Source organism: Hylobates moloch, unplaced genomic scaffold (assembly GCF_009828535.3).
Source record: "Hylobates moloch isolate HMO894 unplaced genomic scaffold, HMol_V3 SCAFFOLD_7, whole genome shotgun sequence".
NCBI lineage: Eukaryota > Metazoa > Chordata > Mammalia > Primates > Hylobatidae > Hylobates > Hylobates moloch.
The window spans coordinates 112,737,602-112,756,409 of NW_026652282.1; the positions used below are offsets into that span (position 1 = coordinate 112,737,602).

The 18,808-nt window shown below is 37.5% G+C and overlaps 1 protein-coding gene across 2 annotated transcripts; it reads right to left on the minus strand.

The window, feature by feature from the left end:
- Positions 1 to 1,742: 1,742 nt before the first annotated feature.
- Positions 1,743 to 18,174, minus strand: RAP2C (RAP2C, member of RAS oncogene family). Of its 2 annotated transcripts, none has more exons than XM_032757623.2 (4): positions 18,114 to 18,174; positions 15,751 to 16,561; positions 12,912 to 13,224; positions 1,743 to 4,232 (listed from the first exon to the last, which is right to left on the minus strand). In XM_032757623.2, exons 2-3 carry the CDS (start codon positions 16,021 to 16,023, stop codon positions 12,946 to 12,948), a joined length of 552 nt encoding a protein of 183 aa, XP_032613514.1. In that variant the 5' UTR covers positions 16,024 to 16,561; positions 18,114 to 18,174; the 3' UTR covers positions 1,743 to 4,232; positions 12,912 to 12,945. The 2 variants fall into 2 exon arrangements, with proteins under 2 accessions (XP_032613514.1, XP_032613513.1); XM_032757622.2 differs by lacking the exon at positions 18,114 to 18,174 and adding an exon at positions 16,671 to 16,838.
- Positions 18,175 to 18,808: the final 634 nt, after the last annotated feature.

Genomic DNA, 18,808 nt, shown 5'->3' on the forward strand with positions numbered 1-18,808 from the left:
TATTTTGTTACATATGGACCATCACACTGACTTAAAATAGTTATTTCTTGCTTTTATCTTATTTCCATAAGCTTTATAATTTTAATAGTACCCATCTGACTCTACCCAATGATACATTTATTTGAAAACTTCTCCAAGAAACTTTCTCAACATTTTAATCATTTGACCTTACCTTTATGAACTTAAGGCACAACTTTCCTGAGCCTTGGTTTCATCAATTATAAAATGGGAACGATAAACTCCAAAACACCAGCTAGCGGTAAAGTTCAAATGAGATTAATATGTGTACAAGCTGAAGTTTAACCAAAAAATTGTCTCTGCTTTAAATCTAAATGAGAAATCTTACAGCCTGGAAGCTTGACCCCAAGATGCTATAACCTGGAAAAGTGTTAAGACTAGGTGAATCTTTTCCCAGGATAAGAATGGCATGAAGAAGACAATGGGGAGGAAGTAAAGGTAGTCTGGCTGTGACAGAGTCCCTTACTGATATTCAATGCTGATTTGGCTCGTCAGGCTAGTTTCCCTTAGCTCTTATCTTCCTCTGTCCTCTCACAGTTACTCACTTGGTTAAACACGTTGATCTTGCTGGATGAAGGGATACCACTCCTTTAGTGGAAAAAAGGTGGAAGGCCCTGAAATCCTGAGTGCCTTCATTGTAGAAAAAAGTTATGTATTGACTGCAAGGACAGCATCTAAGGCAGCATATATGGAGTGTCTGGAGCCCAATTGAAGGCCAATAATTGATGGTAATAAACAAGATATTTTCTATATGATACAGGTATATAAAACTACCCATTCATTTACAAATATTTTTAAAATGCAGTCTGTGTACATTTAGATAGACAGAACTGCCCAACTTCAAAGAAAAGCTTGATAATGATTTTTAAAAATTGAAGTTAAAAAATCTATTCAATAATTTAAAAAAATATTGAATTGGGCAGCAAATTAAAGTGATTGTCAAAATGTTTCACTGGATAAGACAAAATAATTGTGTCATATTTCCTTAATTTAATATTTCAAAATTTAATTGTATTGCTTAATATTGTCTGAAATCTGGGCATGGTGGCTTGCCCCTGTAATCCAAGCACTTTGGGAGGCCAAGGCAGGAGGGTTGTTTAACCCCGGGAGTTTGAGGCCAGCCTGGGCAACATAGTGAGACCCCGCCCCTCCCCAATCTCTACAAAAAAATGGAAAAATTAGCTGGGCATGGTGGCAAGCCCCTGTAGTCCCAGTTTCTCAAGAGGCTGGGGCAAGAGGATCACTTGATCCTAAGAAGTTCGAGGTTGAAGTGAGCTATGATTGTGCCACTGCACTCCAGCCTGACAGAGCAAGATTGCCTCCAAAAAAATATATTGTCTGAAATATTGTATACATGGACAATTCCCAGTGAACAAATTTGTTGTTTGGCCACTTTCTGCATGTAGATCAAGTTATACACATCATTCATTTTCAGCCATTGTCTATAATCTCTGACTTATTTACAAATTATTCAAATTGATTACATACTATATTTTAGGGCATATCATTGTCAGTTTTCCCCCAAAATATTCCAGAATGGTAACTAAGGAAATAAGCGAATGAATGTTTAACTTTGTTTAAACATGTACTGCAACACACATGATCATTTTGATAAAAAGTAATGATTTTCAGTTTTGAGAAAGATTTATAAGTTAGCAAATCCAGAACATGAAGCAATACACCAAATAATTAAAGAAACCAACCTCAGTAATACAGATGTCTATTTTATTAAAAAAGTTACAAACAGGTGGACTGCAGGGTCGTCTTACAAAATGACAAGAATGAAATCTATTGGAAAAATTTTACTTTTACAAATCTTTATAGGTAATTGTTCAATGTTTGTACTTGTTGAGATTTTACCTTTCACTGATAAAGTTACAGTACATTAGATCCGTGATAATAGGTTACATTATTTTATTTGCAGAGCCCTACTGCAGTGATTTGAACAACTCCTAAATAGATGCCATAGTAAAGACAAGACATATATTGCATTTAATATTAATTTATTATCCTAATAAGCAACATGCAATCTATTGAGGAAGCTAAAATAACTTTTGGTCCCTTTTCTTAAAATGTGCTGGAGAAACCACCTTTAAAATCACTTTCCCCTGATTCCTGCGATCCTAAGTGAATTCAAGTCAAATTTGCTGCTGAGGTCAATGACAATGAACACTGTAATTCTGAGAGAGAGAGAGAGAGAAACAAGAACACAATCTACAGGAAAGAAACGTTATAAAAAAAATCAAAATCTCTAGAAAATTTAAATCATGATGAATTATTGATTCCTTTAGAATTTCACAAAGCCACAAAGCTAATAACAATGATCCATGATCACTTAACCTACTTTTAAATGAGTGTTTGGTTTTAAGTTTGGTATTAAAGTGCAAACTTAAATTAAGTATTCATTTCAAGCAGTTCATAAATAAGGAAAAATGTTTCAATTGCCTCTATCTTTACAATCTCACGGTAAAATTCAAAATTTAAGAACAAGAGTTCACTTTGAGGGAATTTGCTCAGGAATCAAATGCAACACGATTTAAAAAAAGGAAATCAAAGTTTAATCAATTTCTACTCAATAATTAATGGTCATGCTGACCCATAACTCACATGAATGTAGATACCACATTAGTTGAACATCACACACAATATAAATTTAAAATTGCCACACCCTTTCATAAACCATCACTGCATATATTAGAGCTTTCCTTGACAAAGTTATTGAGCTATTATTATAGATCAAAAGTATAGTTTTGGTTTTGTTTTACTTTATTTAGAAGCATGTTCAAATGACTAAAGCTGGGCTCCTAAAATTGAGAACTTTGGTGCAGTAGGTGAGCTGCAGTTACTAACTTCTGCAAATGAAAAGCACACAACTAAAACCAAATGAAAACTCAACAATAAAATACTGCCAAACTTATACAATTTAAAAATCATTGCTAGAAAAAGCCCTCATTGTCACGATGTTAAAACTGAACCAAAATATTACTCTGCATAAGTTTCCTTTCTGATTCTATACCTGCGTTACTGTAAAAATGTTCAAGTATTCAGACAAAATGTGCTGATTAGGTAAACAACATGGAAGGCAATGGCTATTAGAAAGCACATTTGCAAAAATAAAAAATAGCCCAGAGACTTGGCGCTATTCTCCCTCCTGTTACACAGATTTTGTCTCTACTACGAACATGCTTCTTGAGAAATAACTAAAAAGCAATCGTGATAGTGCAAGAAAACTTTAACAAATATTGCTTTAAACTATTATTCAGAAAGACAAATATTAAGAACTAGAAAGTGTGTATGATTTTATTTGAATTCAATTTTACATGTGCAGAAGTCTACTAGATGTCAATTAGAAGCCTGATAGGCAAAGATGAGCTATCTCTGTTTAGGTATACAATTAATTTACCATGGATACAATATCCCTTTTCAAAGGCATTGCTAAATAGGTCATAACTAAATTTAGAACTTCACAGAAAGGAAAATGTTACTGCCGCAATTCAATGCTGTAAATGAGATTAACACATGTGAAAACCTAATGGAATTGAATGCTTAACTCTTCAAATAAATGCTCTACAGTCAATTTCAAATATCAATTGTAACTTTCAGAACATGTTAATTACAAAAAAAAAAACCACACATCACAAACTGCACTTGAAGAAAAGGGATATTCCATCCATACAGGTAAAATGTGATCTTTAGTTTCTTTTTACAACACTGCCACACGTAAACAAAGTCTCAAAGTATTAACCAATAATTTTAAAGGAGAAAGATTTTACAAATAGGATGAAGCACTGGTACGAGGTAATATACAGAAGTAACCATTTGTTTAAGGCTCAATTTTTTCTCCATTATAACTTTCTTTTAAAAGGCATTGAGTAGGTAATACTGAGTTTGAGTATTTAATAAATACAAGTCGAGAAACTGATTAAAGAAATCAATTAAAATATTAAAAATTAACCCTTGCATATTAGCCATCAATAAGAACTTAGAAAGCTATAAAAGGACTGATTGATAAAGAATAGATTTTAAACGTATGGTAAACGTGCTAAGCATTCCTGTTTAAGGTCAATGGATCTTGAAGGCCAAAGACCTTACGCACTTAAATAGATGTATGGCAACATGCTGTAATAGAGACAGGTTTACCAAGGCTCAGTTCTGCAACCCAGGTTGTAAAGTTCTCCAAAGCAGCATCTGTGCAAATTTCCTCTGAGTTTTATCTGCAATTAAGATAAACATGTCATAAAAATGTAGAAATATATAGTTTAAAAAGAGAACACTGACAACAGATCTATATACACAGAGAAGTGGTAACAAGAATAACAAACTTCAGTTAAAGTAGAAAGTTAATTTTCCCTCATCCTGATAAGTCATTAAAAAAAATAGAAACACAGAAGTGATGCATTGGATATAATGCACTTTGTGTGTGCATGTGTGTAGCTATTCTAGCTTATTTTTATAATATTATTATGCCTTATACTTGTATTATACTTATGCAATATTAAAAATGTCCTTACTGGTTTAAATGATCTTACAGTATAAAAGTTGTTGCAAATGCTGCTTCTACATTGAACTTGATCTCTTCACATTTTAACTGGAAATGGTATTGTTATCAAATGCATGTTAATTATGAGTTAATTGGCAGTATGTTAGACTTTTCCTAAATTTAGTTTTTTGAGAGATTAAAATAAGAAAACGTCATTCAGGCCGGGCACAGTGGTTCATGTCTGTAATCCCAGCACTCTGGGAGGCCAAGGTGGGAGGACTGCAGAAAGAAAAAAGAAAAGAAAGGAAAAGAAAAAAGAAAAGAAAAGAAAAGAAAGAGGGAGGGAGGGAGGAAGGGAGGAAGGAAGGAAATTCAATCAAGGTCTAGATACTGAGCACCTACTAGGCGCCTAGGTTAGGTCAGATGCTAGGTGATAGCAGCAGTTCACATTTTCCACTTGGGTCTGCCCTTTTTTGGGGACATCCTCCCAACCACAGGATCTTCTTTTATTACTGGGATTCCTCATTCCCTGCTCTTATAGCTCACAGATTTCTGCCCTTCCAGCTAATACTAGGGAAAAAAAAAATCTATCGTTCAGACAGATAGAGCGTCCTTCAACTGTGCTGAATCACCAAATAGCTTCTAGGTGAGTAGAGTTATGTTTGTTTTTAAATGCATAAGATAAAAAATGTTATCATAACGCCAGAAACAAAAGTAGAACAGCAACTATGAAAGAATGCCAAGGGAAACCAGTTTATAATCATTTAAGGGCTCTACCAATGTTTATAAATGCATAATTTTAATTTCACTTGACAGCTACACTTCTATTAGTGTTCAAAGAGCCTGAGATAATGCTTTATTAGCAGCTATATCATAAAAATGATTACTATTAAAGAACATCACTCTGCTCATTATTGAAATTGTGCTACCTAAACACATTAGGAAAAAATAGAACAAAAGTCTGCCTCTGTAGAAATTGTTATAGAAACATTCTTCCAATTAAAAGACACTTTGCACTAAATTGTTAATTAGGACACCAGTTATTTAAGCTTGGGCAAGTCCGGTTTCCTCATCATCGAAAAAGGGATAAAAATACTTTCTTTACAGGGTTGTTGTAAATTTGTTTTCCTTTTCCAACAATGTTATAAATTTCTAGACTACCAGGATTGTAATTTTGATATCCAGACTAAGGAGCTTTATATTTTTAGCCTAGCTGGAATTTCTATACCTACTTGAATACAACAGTATTTCATTATATATGCAGTATTATGAATAAAAATTATTCATTATGAATACTTTTTAGTAATTTAGACAAGACTTCCTTCAATTAGTTTGAATTAATGAATTTGCTATAAATTTTCATTTCCTTTTTTAAATCAAACAATTATAAAGAGGTTGGGATTTTCAAAAATGATTATTTCTCTTAAATATTGAAGACCTCTTCAAGCATTCTCTAAAATCAAATTGACAAAGTAGTTATTATTTATTTCTAGCCAAAATAAATATTAATAATCAAATCATTTCACTAACCATAATCTATATTGAATAAAACGCGATATATTAATCACCTCCCACCCTCTAAAAACCCGGGTAACATTTGGTCTATCCACATCCACAGGATGACAATACTCCTGTGAAATCAAGAGATATAGATAAATCCTGAGTTAGGCTCTACAATATTAACATTAGGCATACCTTTAAGCAAACAAACTATTAATCCTAGCTACTTTTCAAGAGTAATAAATTATAATTATCTGCAGTAATAAATCCTGAAGTAAAATGCTGGCATTAAACAAAAACAACAGTCTCTTTCAGATTAGAATTTCAAGTGTAAATGCTCTTGCTCCACAGTGACAGCAAAATTTTCAATATACTAACACTTTCATTTACGTAAATATAAATTGCTGAAGGTTTAAAGGCAGCTGGTCAAATCAGCACTTTTTAACTTGCAGGATATCACATTCAAGCACGTTGCAAATGTATAACTTGCAGCTTTCAAGATAGAACACAAGTTATCCTCGACCTCACTCTCAAGTTTCCGGCAAGACACTCAACAAATCTTAACTCTGGAAGCTTCTATTCAAACTCTTACTTAATTGTTTGGTTTTACTTTTTAGCTTTTTACTAATGCAATATTATAGGAAAGTACAAAAAAACACAAAAAACACACACTAATCCAAACCTTTTGCTCAGGAAATTATGAAATAAATAGGGTCTCCCAAGTGGGGTAAATTGGTATACGAGAGTACCAAACACAGAACAAAAGGAACAAAGATCATTATTTATGTCAGCCTGAAGAAAAAAAGGGGATTCTTGATTCAAGACTAGCACATCATTTCACACGGCAGCAGAATGCCTGGTATGTTAACAAAGGCTCCTGAAAGGCTTAGCAGTTTATGAATGTCTTTTTAGCTTAACTGGACTTACCTTATCTAAATACAATGGTATTTCTAGCATTGTCTCTCTCTCTCTCTCTCTCACAAATATTAGCGTGTAATCATAATCACTTTTAATTTTTTTCTAGTTTTAGGGATATGATATTCTTGGGATTTAACCAAAATACCTTTTTGAAAATGAATTTCCTTTCATATTTAATTAGCATTTTATACACAAGTTAAAAGTTAGTTGTATTAGCAAAACATCAGGCTGGAATTATAATTTAATAAATCATTATTTTAATAATAATGTTAATAAATCATCAAAAGTGCTATTTTAATACATTAAATTATTTTAATAAAATGTTAAATTATTTTAATAATTTTAATAAAACATTAGATTATTTTAATAATTTTAATAAACTATTATTATTAATTATTAAAATTGTTATTATTTTAAAAATTATTATTTTAATAATTTTAAAAATATTAAATTATTAAAATTAAAATTAAAATTATTAATTAAAATTATTATTTTAATAATAATTTTAATAAACTATTAAAATTATTATTTTAATAATAATTTTAATTTCAGAGACAGGATCTTGCTCTGTCATCCAGGCTGGAGTGCAGTAGTGCAATCGTAGCTTACTGCAACCTGGAATTCCTGGGCTCAGGGAATCCTCCTACCCCAGCCTCTTGAACAGCTAGGACTACAGGCACACACCACCATACCCAGCTAAGTTTTTTATTTTTATTTTTTGTAGAGTCGGGGGTCTCATTACATAGCCCAGGCTGGTCTCGAACTCCTGGCCTCAAGTAATCCTTCCACCTCGGCTTCCCAAAGTGCTGGGATGATAGGTATGAGCCACTGCATCTGGCCTCAGGCTGGAATTCCTCTGATATGGGTTATGTTTTTGTTAAATATCTTTTTTGTTTCTCTATGCTAATGTGCATAACACTCATGAAACTTACTAGGGTTGGAGTGGGAGGACTAGATCTTTAAACTTGTTCACTGTCACCCATTAAACACAGAGAGCAAAAGCGGAACCTATGGCATAGAATCCTTGAATGGAGGTAGAATCACACATGAAGGAAAGCAAGCTCACTAAATGTTTATAGTGAACCCAGGGTAGAAGGGATGGGATTAGCTATATTGCTTATGCACTAGACCTAAAATCTCTGAATGTTTAAACTAATATGATGAGTTCAATTCTGAGATCTCACATATTATAACCAAGTCCAGTGATAATAAACAGCAGTGTGAGCCCAGTGATCCAATTCCAGCTGCTAGCTTTGAATTAGACCAGGTAAGTTAGTACTCCCCTCAACTCTAAATTGCTTTTTCTGAATTTGATATTCCTAAGATTGCCTAATTAAAACTACTTGGGAGTATGTTTTTGATTGGATATGTTTTTCTAACAGCTGACAGGACTTAAGTTTTTCTTACTGATATTATCTTCTGAATTGTAGAATTCTACTGAGAAGTAATCCCACGGGGAGAATCTTTTCTGTAGTATGGCTAGAACACTTCCTTGGTGGCAATTCTCCAACTCTATGATGCAATTTTTGTTAATTCTACTGATGGTTCATTCTAAGCCAGAGAGGTAATGGAGTAAAACTGAATGGCTCATATGTATTTTATTCTGCAATAAAAGCCTAATCTTGAGGTTAAAAGGAAGCAATTAAAGAGGGAACAGATATACAAAGAGTCTTTCTAATCACCAGACACCTCCACATCCAGAGCAGGTCTAACTAGGCACCTGTCCACTCTCAAGTCTCAAACCATGAACCAACCCTATGAATTCAGTGAAGGTCTGGGAGAATTAGGGGTAGTAGAAAGGGCAAGGTGGTTTTGTTTTTCCCTTTTACCCAAGATTCGCTGAGGGCCTTTATGGTACATACCACCCCCAAATCATGCTTCTTCCTCCAACTCCTCTGCTCCACTTTGACTCACCATGTGAACTGGATGACAGATGAGCATTTTAAATAAGCCATTTTCCCCATTCAAAGTGATATGCAAATAGAGCAGTGGGAAAAAAAAGAAGTATCTAACAAAACTATAACTTCTACAACAGAATTCCACCCCAGCGTTTTACTGATATTATTAATATTTACCTTGTATAGGAAATTTTATGGGATGTGATTTGAGGATTTTTCTCCTCACATTTGCTAAACCCCCAGCATACCATAAAAATTAAAAACTAAAATTAAAAGTTAAAAAAATTAAAAACCATTCTGATTCTATATTTTTTTATTTAAAAAAACCCTGAAAATGTTCATCAATTCCACTGTATTTAGGAATAGTAAGTCTAGCTAGACTAAAATGACGTTCAAATAGGGTTTAGCCTTTCAGTAGCCTTTGTTAGCATCCCAGGCATTCTGCTGCCATGTAAAATGACGTGCTAGTCTTGAACCAAGAATCTCTCTTTTTCTTCAGGCTGAAATATATAATGAACTAGGCTGACATAAATAATGATCTTTGTCCTTTCAGTTTGCTTCCCAGTGTTTGGTACTCTTATGCACCATTTACTCTAGTTGGGAGAACCTGTTCCATAGTACACTGAGAAAAATGGTATAAAATCTTACAGGAGACCTTCAAACCACAGTGAATAACACCCTTTCCCCCATTTTCTTTCTTTATCACTTTCATCAATACTGGACTGACATAAAGGAATCCTTGAAAAATCATCTTTAAAATATTCTATTTGCCAAAAGAATATATCAAACTGTCACATTTAAGAGACACCTTTACTGCACTTCCCCCTTCCTATTAGGGAATCGACAGAATATTTTAGGATATGATTATGCTCCTTCTTGGCATTCTTTCTGTTTGAAAGTCGACACTGACACCCCCCACCCCTACCACCAATCCCCTCAAGTCCTACCCATCTTCAAAGCCTGATTCAAATGCTATTGCTCCCAATATCTCTAACTCAGTGGCGCTTAACCAAGGGCAATTTTTGTCCCCAGGGGGCATTTGGCAATTTCTGGAGATATTCTTGTCGTAATGGGGGATGAGGAAGATGCTACTGTCATCTAGTGGGTAAAAGCTAGGGATGCTGTTAAATATCTGACAATGCACAGGACAGCCCCAAACAGCAAAGATCCCAGAATGTTAAGAAACTCTGTTCTAATTGGTCGTGGTCTCTCCTTTCCCTGAACTCCCACAGGACAGTGATTTACTTCTTTTATAGTATTATGAGATTATTAACAAACATCAATCCTTCTCAACAAAAATATACCAAAACAGTGAACTGCCAATAATTTATACCAGCACAGAAGAGCTATGATATAGTGAATGAAACCAGAACAGGGCGACAATACTGACCCGGGTTTCTATTATACTGCTGCTATACAGCAAAAGAAGTCCCTTCAAAGCACTTGATCATATGCTCCTCAGATCAGTAAATAAATCAGGATGATGGCAGTGTATAAGGAATCTGGTTATGCTTCCAAACTTACACTAAAGTTACTGCCAATGGGAGGGTAAAAGGTGAGGAAACAATCCTGGGAGCCATGCAGATAAACAGGTGTTAGGCACGAGACCAGTGACCCAAATTGAAAGATGTTAAGACATAAATGTGAGGAATTACCAGAAGCAATTCTTAGAGCATTAATAAATTTTCCCTCTCAGTTAAAAACAACCAAATAACAACAATAACAGTGTTTCTGATTTACATCCTATTATTTCTAACTTGGACAAGGTATTCTTCTAAATATTAGTGACAAACATTTCTCAAATCAACTTTACCTGTCAAAGTCTGATATTCAATTTAGATCTGGGTCTGACAGATTTCAAAGCTCCATGACTCAAGCTATAGGATTCAAAATCCACCATCTATTTTCTTTTCTTCTTAGGTAAATGGTGAACAAGGACAACCACAAATTTTACTAGCCTCAGATTAGAGGTTCCCATATATGGGAATCAGTTCAATTTTATTTGATGTCAGAAAAAAAACCCTGCATATAGTGCACTTTGTTCTAAAAGATCTTGGTCAGGGAGTTCCCCTTAATATTTTTAGAAATTCAGCTTATTGGATATTTTATTTCAAGGCTAACATCTTCATTTATATATTCTGCTTACAAAAACAAACAAAAACCTACACAGAGAACTTGATCCACTACTATAAAAATGATTATAGGTATTAATAATAATTTCCATTTTTTAGTATGTTAATTAACAAAAAATATAAACATAGTTGGCTTGAGATACTAAAAAAACTATGTACTCATTCCTGTAGGTAACTAAATAGGTTAAAAATAATTTAGATCACAAAAAGTTACCAAATGAGATAAACTCAGAAATGATTCAGAAGAAAAGAGGTTCAAAAATAGCTTTAGAAATTATTCACCTGCCAATTTGGCTGAGACAGCTGGCTCTCTACATGCATGAGACCAATTTTATTCAGTTAACCTCCTATAGCTGTCTACACTAATGATGGAAGGAAAACTGGGAACATTTCATGGGAGTTGGTTAATTTTTTAAAAGATGATAAAACTAACACAAAATGTGTATAGACACTTACGTTATCTGCCCAGTAAGTGTCAGATAGAAAAATAGAGCAAAACAGTAAAGACGCAATCACCACACAGAACTTGTTCAAATGTGAAGCTGGCTTACAATTTAAGGAGAGAGATTACAGCAGCAAGAATATGGGACTTGATCCATAAGCCTCTTCCCTCCTCAAAAGACTATACTGCAAGTGCGATGCTATCAACCAAACATAAGCTGGACTAGGGTCTGAAAACTGACTTTATAAAATAATAGATGTAGCTAGACGTAAGAAAATAAATGAGTTTTCATCATATTCTGGTATGCTAAAGGCTGATGAGTGAAAGCATTTTAAATAAAGCATTGTTGTCATCCTTCATTTTCAAAGATGACACTATCTGACAGGAGACCTTGTCTGAAAAGATAAATTAGGGACTGTTAGTCTTTTCTCCTGGGAACATACACAAAGCCAAACCCTTGATTAGGAATCATTGCTCCAATCTGAAATGCCTGTTGCCATTTGCAACACTGCCTCCTAGACTCGAGGTCAGCCTTGGCTCAGGAAGATCAATTTCATTCCTGATACTGTCAGGCTAGTATGGCATTTGCTGCGGTTTCTCAGTCATTCACAATGTTGGTTGTTTTATCTTATTATCTAAGTGTTACTGTCTAAATGAGACTATTTGCTCAATTACAATCTAGACTAAAAGATCATGGCATAAATAATCTTGTTTTAAATGCTTCGTTTTACATAACCTTACTTTTAAAAAAGTATGAGTTTTTAAAAAAACTCATTCATTAAAAAAAACGTGTAAGTTATCATTTAACTCAGTGAAAGGCCTGAAGGTTTGTTACTGTTCCTATTAATCTCATAATTTATTAAACTGAATAATTTTTTTTTATGCATGAAACTGTTCCTTCTAACACATCACAGATAATTCAACCAGATTATCTTTTGGACCGTATATTTATAATGAAGTCAGGGTACCTTGTGGCACTATAATTTGTTATTATCAGAGGTCACTTAAGTCCCTCAAGTGTTAGGTACAGATGAATTTGATTAAATAATTGTATTGTTAATCAAGCACTTGGTGATTAGTAAATTGGTGATTTTAATTGCAGCAATTTGCTGGCTCAGGACATAAAAACATAAAAGTACAGAAAATACCACAAAACTTCTGAAATTATTACTGAGTGCTCTCCTGTGCATTTTGGATGCTAAATCAGAAGAACAGGGAAAAAGTGTATTATGGTTTAACTCAACCCAAAGAAATGTTACCAATAAAGCAGAGAAGGAAGAAAAATAACTCACTTAAAATCCTGGTGATGGAAATATAAGCAATTTCTTACCTCCGCTTTGCTTATCTGCATTTAAAAAAATTTTCTTCATTGAATGTTGACTGTTTTGTGTGATGGAAATGTTATCTTAAAAATAAAGAAATTCAAGGCAGTGCCAGGTATATTAACACTAACCAGCTTTTTGTTATACTTGATCAAAAAAACAAAACACTACCTGATTCATACATTTCCATCAAAAACTAACCTGCTCGGTATGGCCATGATTGAGGTTATCTTTTTTACTGGACGACGCAAGTTGTACAACACTGATCTTGCTTCTCTGGCAGGGATGAATAGTTCATTTGCCTGACGATCTCAGCAAAAAGTTCATCCACCATTGATTTACTTTTTGCGGATGTCTCCATGAAAGGACAGCCCCACTCTTGAGCCAGAGCTCTGCCTTCTGAAGACATAACCTCTCTTTCTGGTTCCAGATCCACTTTATTTCCTACTAGGATTAGTGGGACTTTTTCATATCTCTTCACTCTGACAATTTGATCTCTCATTGGCTTGATATCCTATTCAAGCAATCACAAAGAGAAAGAAAAACATTATGCTGTTTGTATAACCATAACAGAAATATTACAGTATTACAAAAAGTCATACCTCAGTGAGTATATAAAGCTGAATCCAAAATGAAATCACACCTAAACAGAGAAAACGTCATCATTTTGTCCACTGAAGTAAGAACTAGATAATTTCCAGAGACCCTACCTGCTGGGTTTGTCAAGAATATAAAACATGGGTTGCACATTAACCTTGACTCATATAATCACTTTTACCCACCCCCAGTCTATACTGATTAAAAAAGCAAGTTTCCAAATGATTAATCCATTCGTACATAAGGATGTTTGGCCATCTCCCTAAACCTGCCTGCTTGTCATCACTCCTTGTAACACCTGTTATCCTAGCACAGGATTGCAGCATCTATGCATTCCTAGCCATGTAGCAAGAGGGCTTGAGTGAAAGTGTTTTAAGTGGGAACAAAAACCACTTTGTAATGCCTAGAATAAAAGAGTTACAACCAGATGGATACACTTAAATGTTTTATTTTAAATTGAATGGTATGCATTTATTCCAGTAAAATCAAACACCTTAAAATACACTTTCACTAGAAACTACTGTAACAGTGAGCAACTCCTGGGAAGGACAGTGCAAGGGGAGTCTGGGTGGGAATAAATCATTTTTTTTTTTGCCTGTGTTTGTTTTTACTACTTGTTTCCCCATGCGTATTACTTTTTCCAAGTAGTTACAACGAATTACAAAACATAAGAGCGTTAGCAATTCTCTAGTAGCATCAATTTTGGGAGGTGGGGGCAAGTATTGATTTAATACAATATTATAGATTTAATTATAAAAATCACCAATTTTGGTAATATTTCATAATTTTAAAAGTTTGCCTTAAATAGAAAATGTATGCTTAATTGGAAGTCATAGTAAGTACAGAATATTCACATGTGGGCCTACGGAAAAGCAAGGGACTGTGAAAATCTATAAAAATATAGTTATTTGATATTTGTATCAATTTGGTTTGATCATGTATCAACTCAGATTTCTAGGTTACGCTTATTTCCCATTGTCTTTATGGAAACATAAGTTCAGCTGAAAATCCAAACTTAGGGCATTTGGGCTCAAAAGAGTTTACATCTCCACTGAAATAATGGCACAGTTTTTCACTCCCAATTCATGTCTATAACAGAAATGGATATAACAGAAATCTTATGAAACACCCTTCAAAAGACTCTCAGCCTCCAGAGAGTAAGCTGATAGAATAACAAATCTCCTGAGGATCCTTTAGGGAAAAAATGCCTGTCAAACAGCACCTTCAGTACTTTGGTACTTTCTGGAGGAAAATGTTTTTATGATACTATTGTTTGGGAATTTATGCCTACATAAAATGAATTTAGTTTGGTCTCAATAACTTTGATTTATTTCCCCAGAATTTATCATCTTAAAAAAAAAAATCCCGGAAGTTGTTCTATCAGGTTACTGGGAAAGTTCACTATATAGTACTTTAATTTAAAATACTAAAGAAAGTGGAATTAGCACATTGTATTGGCTAAAGCACTTAAGGTCTCTTAAGTAAGCTACATTAAGTGCATACCTTTAAATGCAGAAAAAATATATCCATTTCCTAAATCAATGGAGGTCAATATAATGGGTCAATATGAGGTTATTCATTTTCAAGGAATAAATAGAAACACACATTGCATCTCCTAAAATAAAGTTAAACCTTCAGTCTGTTTCCCAGTGAAGGACAGGATAGATTTTCTAAGAGATTGGACCATATCCAGTTTGGCCACCCAGCCGGAGTAAGAAATCTGCACTTGTTCAGTGTTCCCAGACCCACGTATTTTCTGTAAATACAGGCAATGTTACCAGAAACAATTTGGTTCAACTGCAGAAAAAGTCATTCCTGATTTTTGTTGGTTATTAATTCTAGGTACTAGTCTTTTCTATTAGTAACTTTCCTTCCTACTACACGCCCCAAGTAATTAAGTAAAATGCCTAGAAGGCAGGTCTTGAGTTCTTCGTCTTGCAACACTAAGATTTATGAATCTAGTTGAGAAACTTGAGAGAGAAGGGGAGGGCGGCGGGAGGGGGTGTTGGGGGGTGGGAGGGGAAGGTGTGGGTGGGACAGACATAGAGGACTTATCTGTGCAACAGATAATCGGCTCCAAATAATTTTTTCAAAGTGCTCTATTTACCCGATATTATTTGTTAGATGTTTTGTTGTGTAAGTTAATCAATACTTGTTGAATTGAGCAAGCAACTTTAGAAGGATATATTCCAGGCGAAATATACACAGACTGACGTTTCTTTTTCACTTTTCTTTCACTTAAAAATAGCTTTAAAATATTTGTTGACGCTTGTTACTTTACTACGCTCTATAGAAACAACCCGATAGTCTTCCATGGCAGGAGTAACCTCAAAAATGCGTCATGTCTAACTTTTAAAAGCAAAGCACAGTCATTAATGCACGGTTCAAGCAACCCAGAAGTCGATGTCGGATTACCACACCCCCTTAGACTTGGTTTGGTTACCTGAAAAGACTGTTGATTAACCAGGCTATAAACCAGGATGAAACCTTGGCCGTTTTTGATGTAGAGATCTCTCATGGAGGCAAACTGCTCAGTTCCTGCGGTGTCCAGAATTTCCAGCACGGAGGGGGAAGAGTCCACTTCGATCTCTTTGCGGTAGAAATCTTCAATGGTGGGGTCATATTTCTCAATGAAAGTCCCAGTGACAAACTGCACAGTAAGGGCAGATTTGCCAACCCCTCCACTCCCTAACACCACTACCTTGTATTCCCTCATGAGTCTCACCTTCACCAACTCCTACCAGAGTGGGGGAAAGATCACCCCGCTAGCTGCGGCGCGGCTAGACGAGGCGGAAGGTGGGCGGAAATCTGCGAACTGGGGAGGAGAGTGCAGACGAACAGAGGGCCCAACCGGGGAAGAAGAGGAAGTTACAGGAGGGGGAGGGGAAAGAGCGTAGAGTCGGGGAGGGTGGGGAAGGGATGGTAATGCCCTTCCTATAGGAACTGCAGCCCGAGCAGGGGGCGTGGGGAGGAGGGCGAGCCTGGGAAAAGCCCCGCGAGGGTGGCGAAGAGGCGCGTGCCCCCGGGAGGGAAAGGGTGGGGGCCGCGGCGAGGGGACCCCGCGGCGAGGCGGACGTCGGAGGAGCCCGCAGCCCGGGTCTGCCCGGCACCCCTCCCCCGCCCTTCACACAAAGGGGCCCAGGGACCCCGCTTCCTGCTCGCACAGCCCAGCCGGCTCAGGCCTGAGGGCTCCGTTCCAGTTACCGCTGCCCGGGCGGGTTTCTGGGCCCCGGCTCCCGCGGGGGTCGTCCAGCCTGTGAAGGGGAGAAGGACGCACATTACCCGGCTGACCCCCGCCCCGAACCTGCGGCGCCGGCCGCCGCCTCCCCCGGCTCCCACCCGAATCAAGCTACCGCCGCTTACCCCGCCGTCAGCACCCGCCCGGCCGCCGGGGAGGCTCTGTCACGCCAAGGCCATGGCCACCCGCTGGCTCCTCTGTCTCTCTGCTGCCCCAGCGCTGCTGCTCGCGGCGGGGAAAGGGGCGGGGGCCGTCCGGCGGCGGCCGCAGGGACTCCAGGCGAACCCACCTCTTTTTTTTCTCACCCACCCCCCACCCCCCCGCCCCAGCACACACCCGGAAGGGTTTCCCTGACACACTGGCTGAGGTGCCCCAGTTCCCCGAGACTGGACGGGATCACTTCCGGTGGGGAAAGTCCCACCTCTTCGGGGCTAGCCGGGTGGCGCTGGAGCCGCGCCCTGCTGAGCGAGCGAGCCGGCCGGGAACGGTTTCGGTTCGGGACTCCGGCCTCGGGAACGGGCCTCTGGAAACCTGCGGCGTCAGTCCTTACCCGCCCGCGGCTGCCGCGGACCGTCCCACCCCCAAACCCGTAGAAGCCCCTCCGACCCGCAACCTCCAGCCTCCCGGCCCCAGGACTTGAGCCGCTCCCTGGCCGGTGCGGAACCTGCGGGCTAATAATCTAGCGACCGGGAGAACGCCAAACATCCCTGGACTAGAAGTTGCAGGGGAAATCAAACAGCCCAGAAAGTTTATTCTCCTTGCTGGTATTTCTTCCACTTGCTATTTTGCTGAGAGATGCATGCAAACTACCCTTAGACTTCAGATGCAGTGCGTTTTACTTAGCCGTGCCTGACAAACACACACGGTACTTTTACCGTCTGGTAGATCCGCCTTGACTTTACCAGCGAATACTAAAGTCACTTAAAAAAAAAAATCACAAGGCTCGAAAACAGCAGCATTGGAAGTAGACTTTATGGTACTCTGCTCAGCTATGTTCTCATTTGATTCCAACCACTACACGGCAGAAAAGGTAACCAATATTCAGGAAAGATTTGATTGGAAACGGTTTAGGCCTAAAGACTAATTTATTTTAATCGTTGATTATCTTTATGTATAACAATTTGCTTGGCTGGCTCTTACATGCTGAAGTTTTGTTTTAAAGGCCGTTCTATGTAGTCTTTGAAATTCAAAAGCAAGTAGTAACTCTGGTGTTAGATTCTAAGTTTCTATTTTTAGATAAAATTGTTACTTCCGACTATCTTTCCCTTTGCTAGCTTTCTATTTGTAAACTTTGTGTCGGATCCACAGAGCCCTAGGGCCAGGAGTCTAGGCTGTATTTTAGGTGTGTCACTTTCTTTTCAATTCAAGCATGTACCCAGAAACCTGCGAGACTCAGTGGCCAGCCTAGCAAAAATGACTCCAAATTCCCTTACTTGCAAGCCCTAAATGGCCAAACTCTATAAAGAGATTTATTACTCAGCCTAAATTGTTGGACATTAGAACACAGGCGAATCATAGTAGTGTGAGGTCCCACTGTCCCTCCCTGAGTATTCCCCAATGTCACTTACAGTCTTCAAAGGAGAGTTTAGTTCAATTTCTCCTTGACCTCAGGCCGGTGCTATCTCTCCAGCGAAGTCCCCAGCTCTGGCTCCAGCTGGCGTGGGCCCTGTCTCGTATCGGAGGCACTGCCCTCTGCTGGAAGAGGTTTGGTCTGTGAGTTATGAGTTTCCCCACAGGTCACTGCTCCTTTCACACGTGCTGTTGCCTGATTTGGAGCTCTGCTGCTCATTTCCCTGTCTAGCTGTCTCCAGACTGTCTGGTGGGATTCACAGCCCTCCACCAGCCGTGCTTGTAACTGAGTCTGGAAATTCCTCTTCTGATCCAGCCAGTGTTGAGCAACCGTGGCAAGTCTTTGCTCTATTACTAAACTGTCAAAGCAAGGAGTTCTTTTTCAGGTCATCCCACCTGTTGGCAATCCTAATATCTCTGAATGTGTTGGTCATGCTTAGGAGAGAGTTCTTTGTTTCTCCACGCGGTGAAACATACTCCTCCCCTCAGTACAGCGTCCTTTCGGGTCACTCTCGTCAACTACAGTGGACAAATATCACACTCAGTCTAAAGATCCTTCTAAACTTTCTTAGGAAGGGTATTCATTACGGCATTGATTAGGAAATCAAACAATTGGAAGAAGCTTAAATGTCCTTCAGTAGGTGATTTTTAAAAGTTTCATAGCTCTCTATATCTATTATCTATCATCTATGTA

Excerpts from the sequence above, each read along its gene's own strand:
- RAP2C (XM_032757623.2), bottom strand. The coding sequence starts at position 16,023 with ATGAGGGAATACAAGGTAGTGGTGTTAGGGAGTGGAGGGGTTGGCAAA. Across the intron at positions 13,225-15,750 it reads TTAATCAACAGTCTTTTCAG|GATATCAAGCCAATGAGAGA; the intron begins GTAACCAAACCA and ends TTGCTTGAATAG.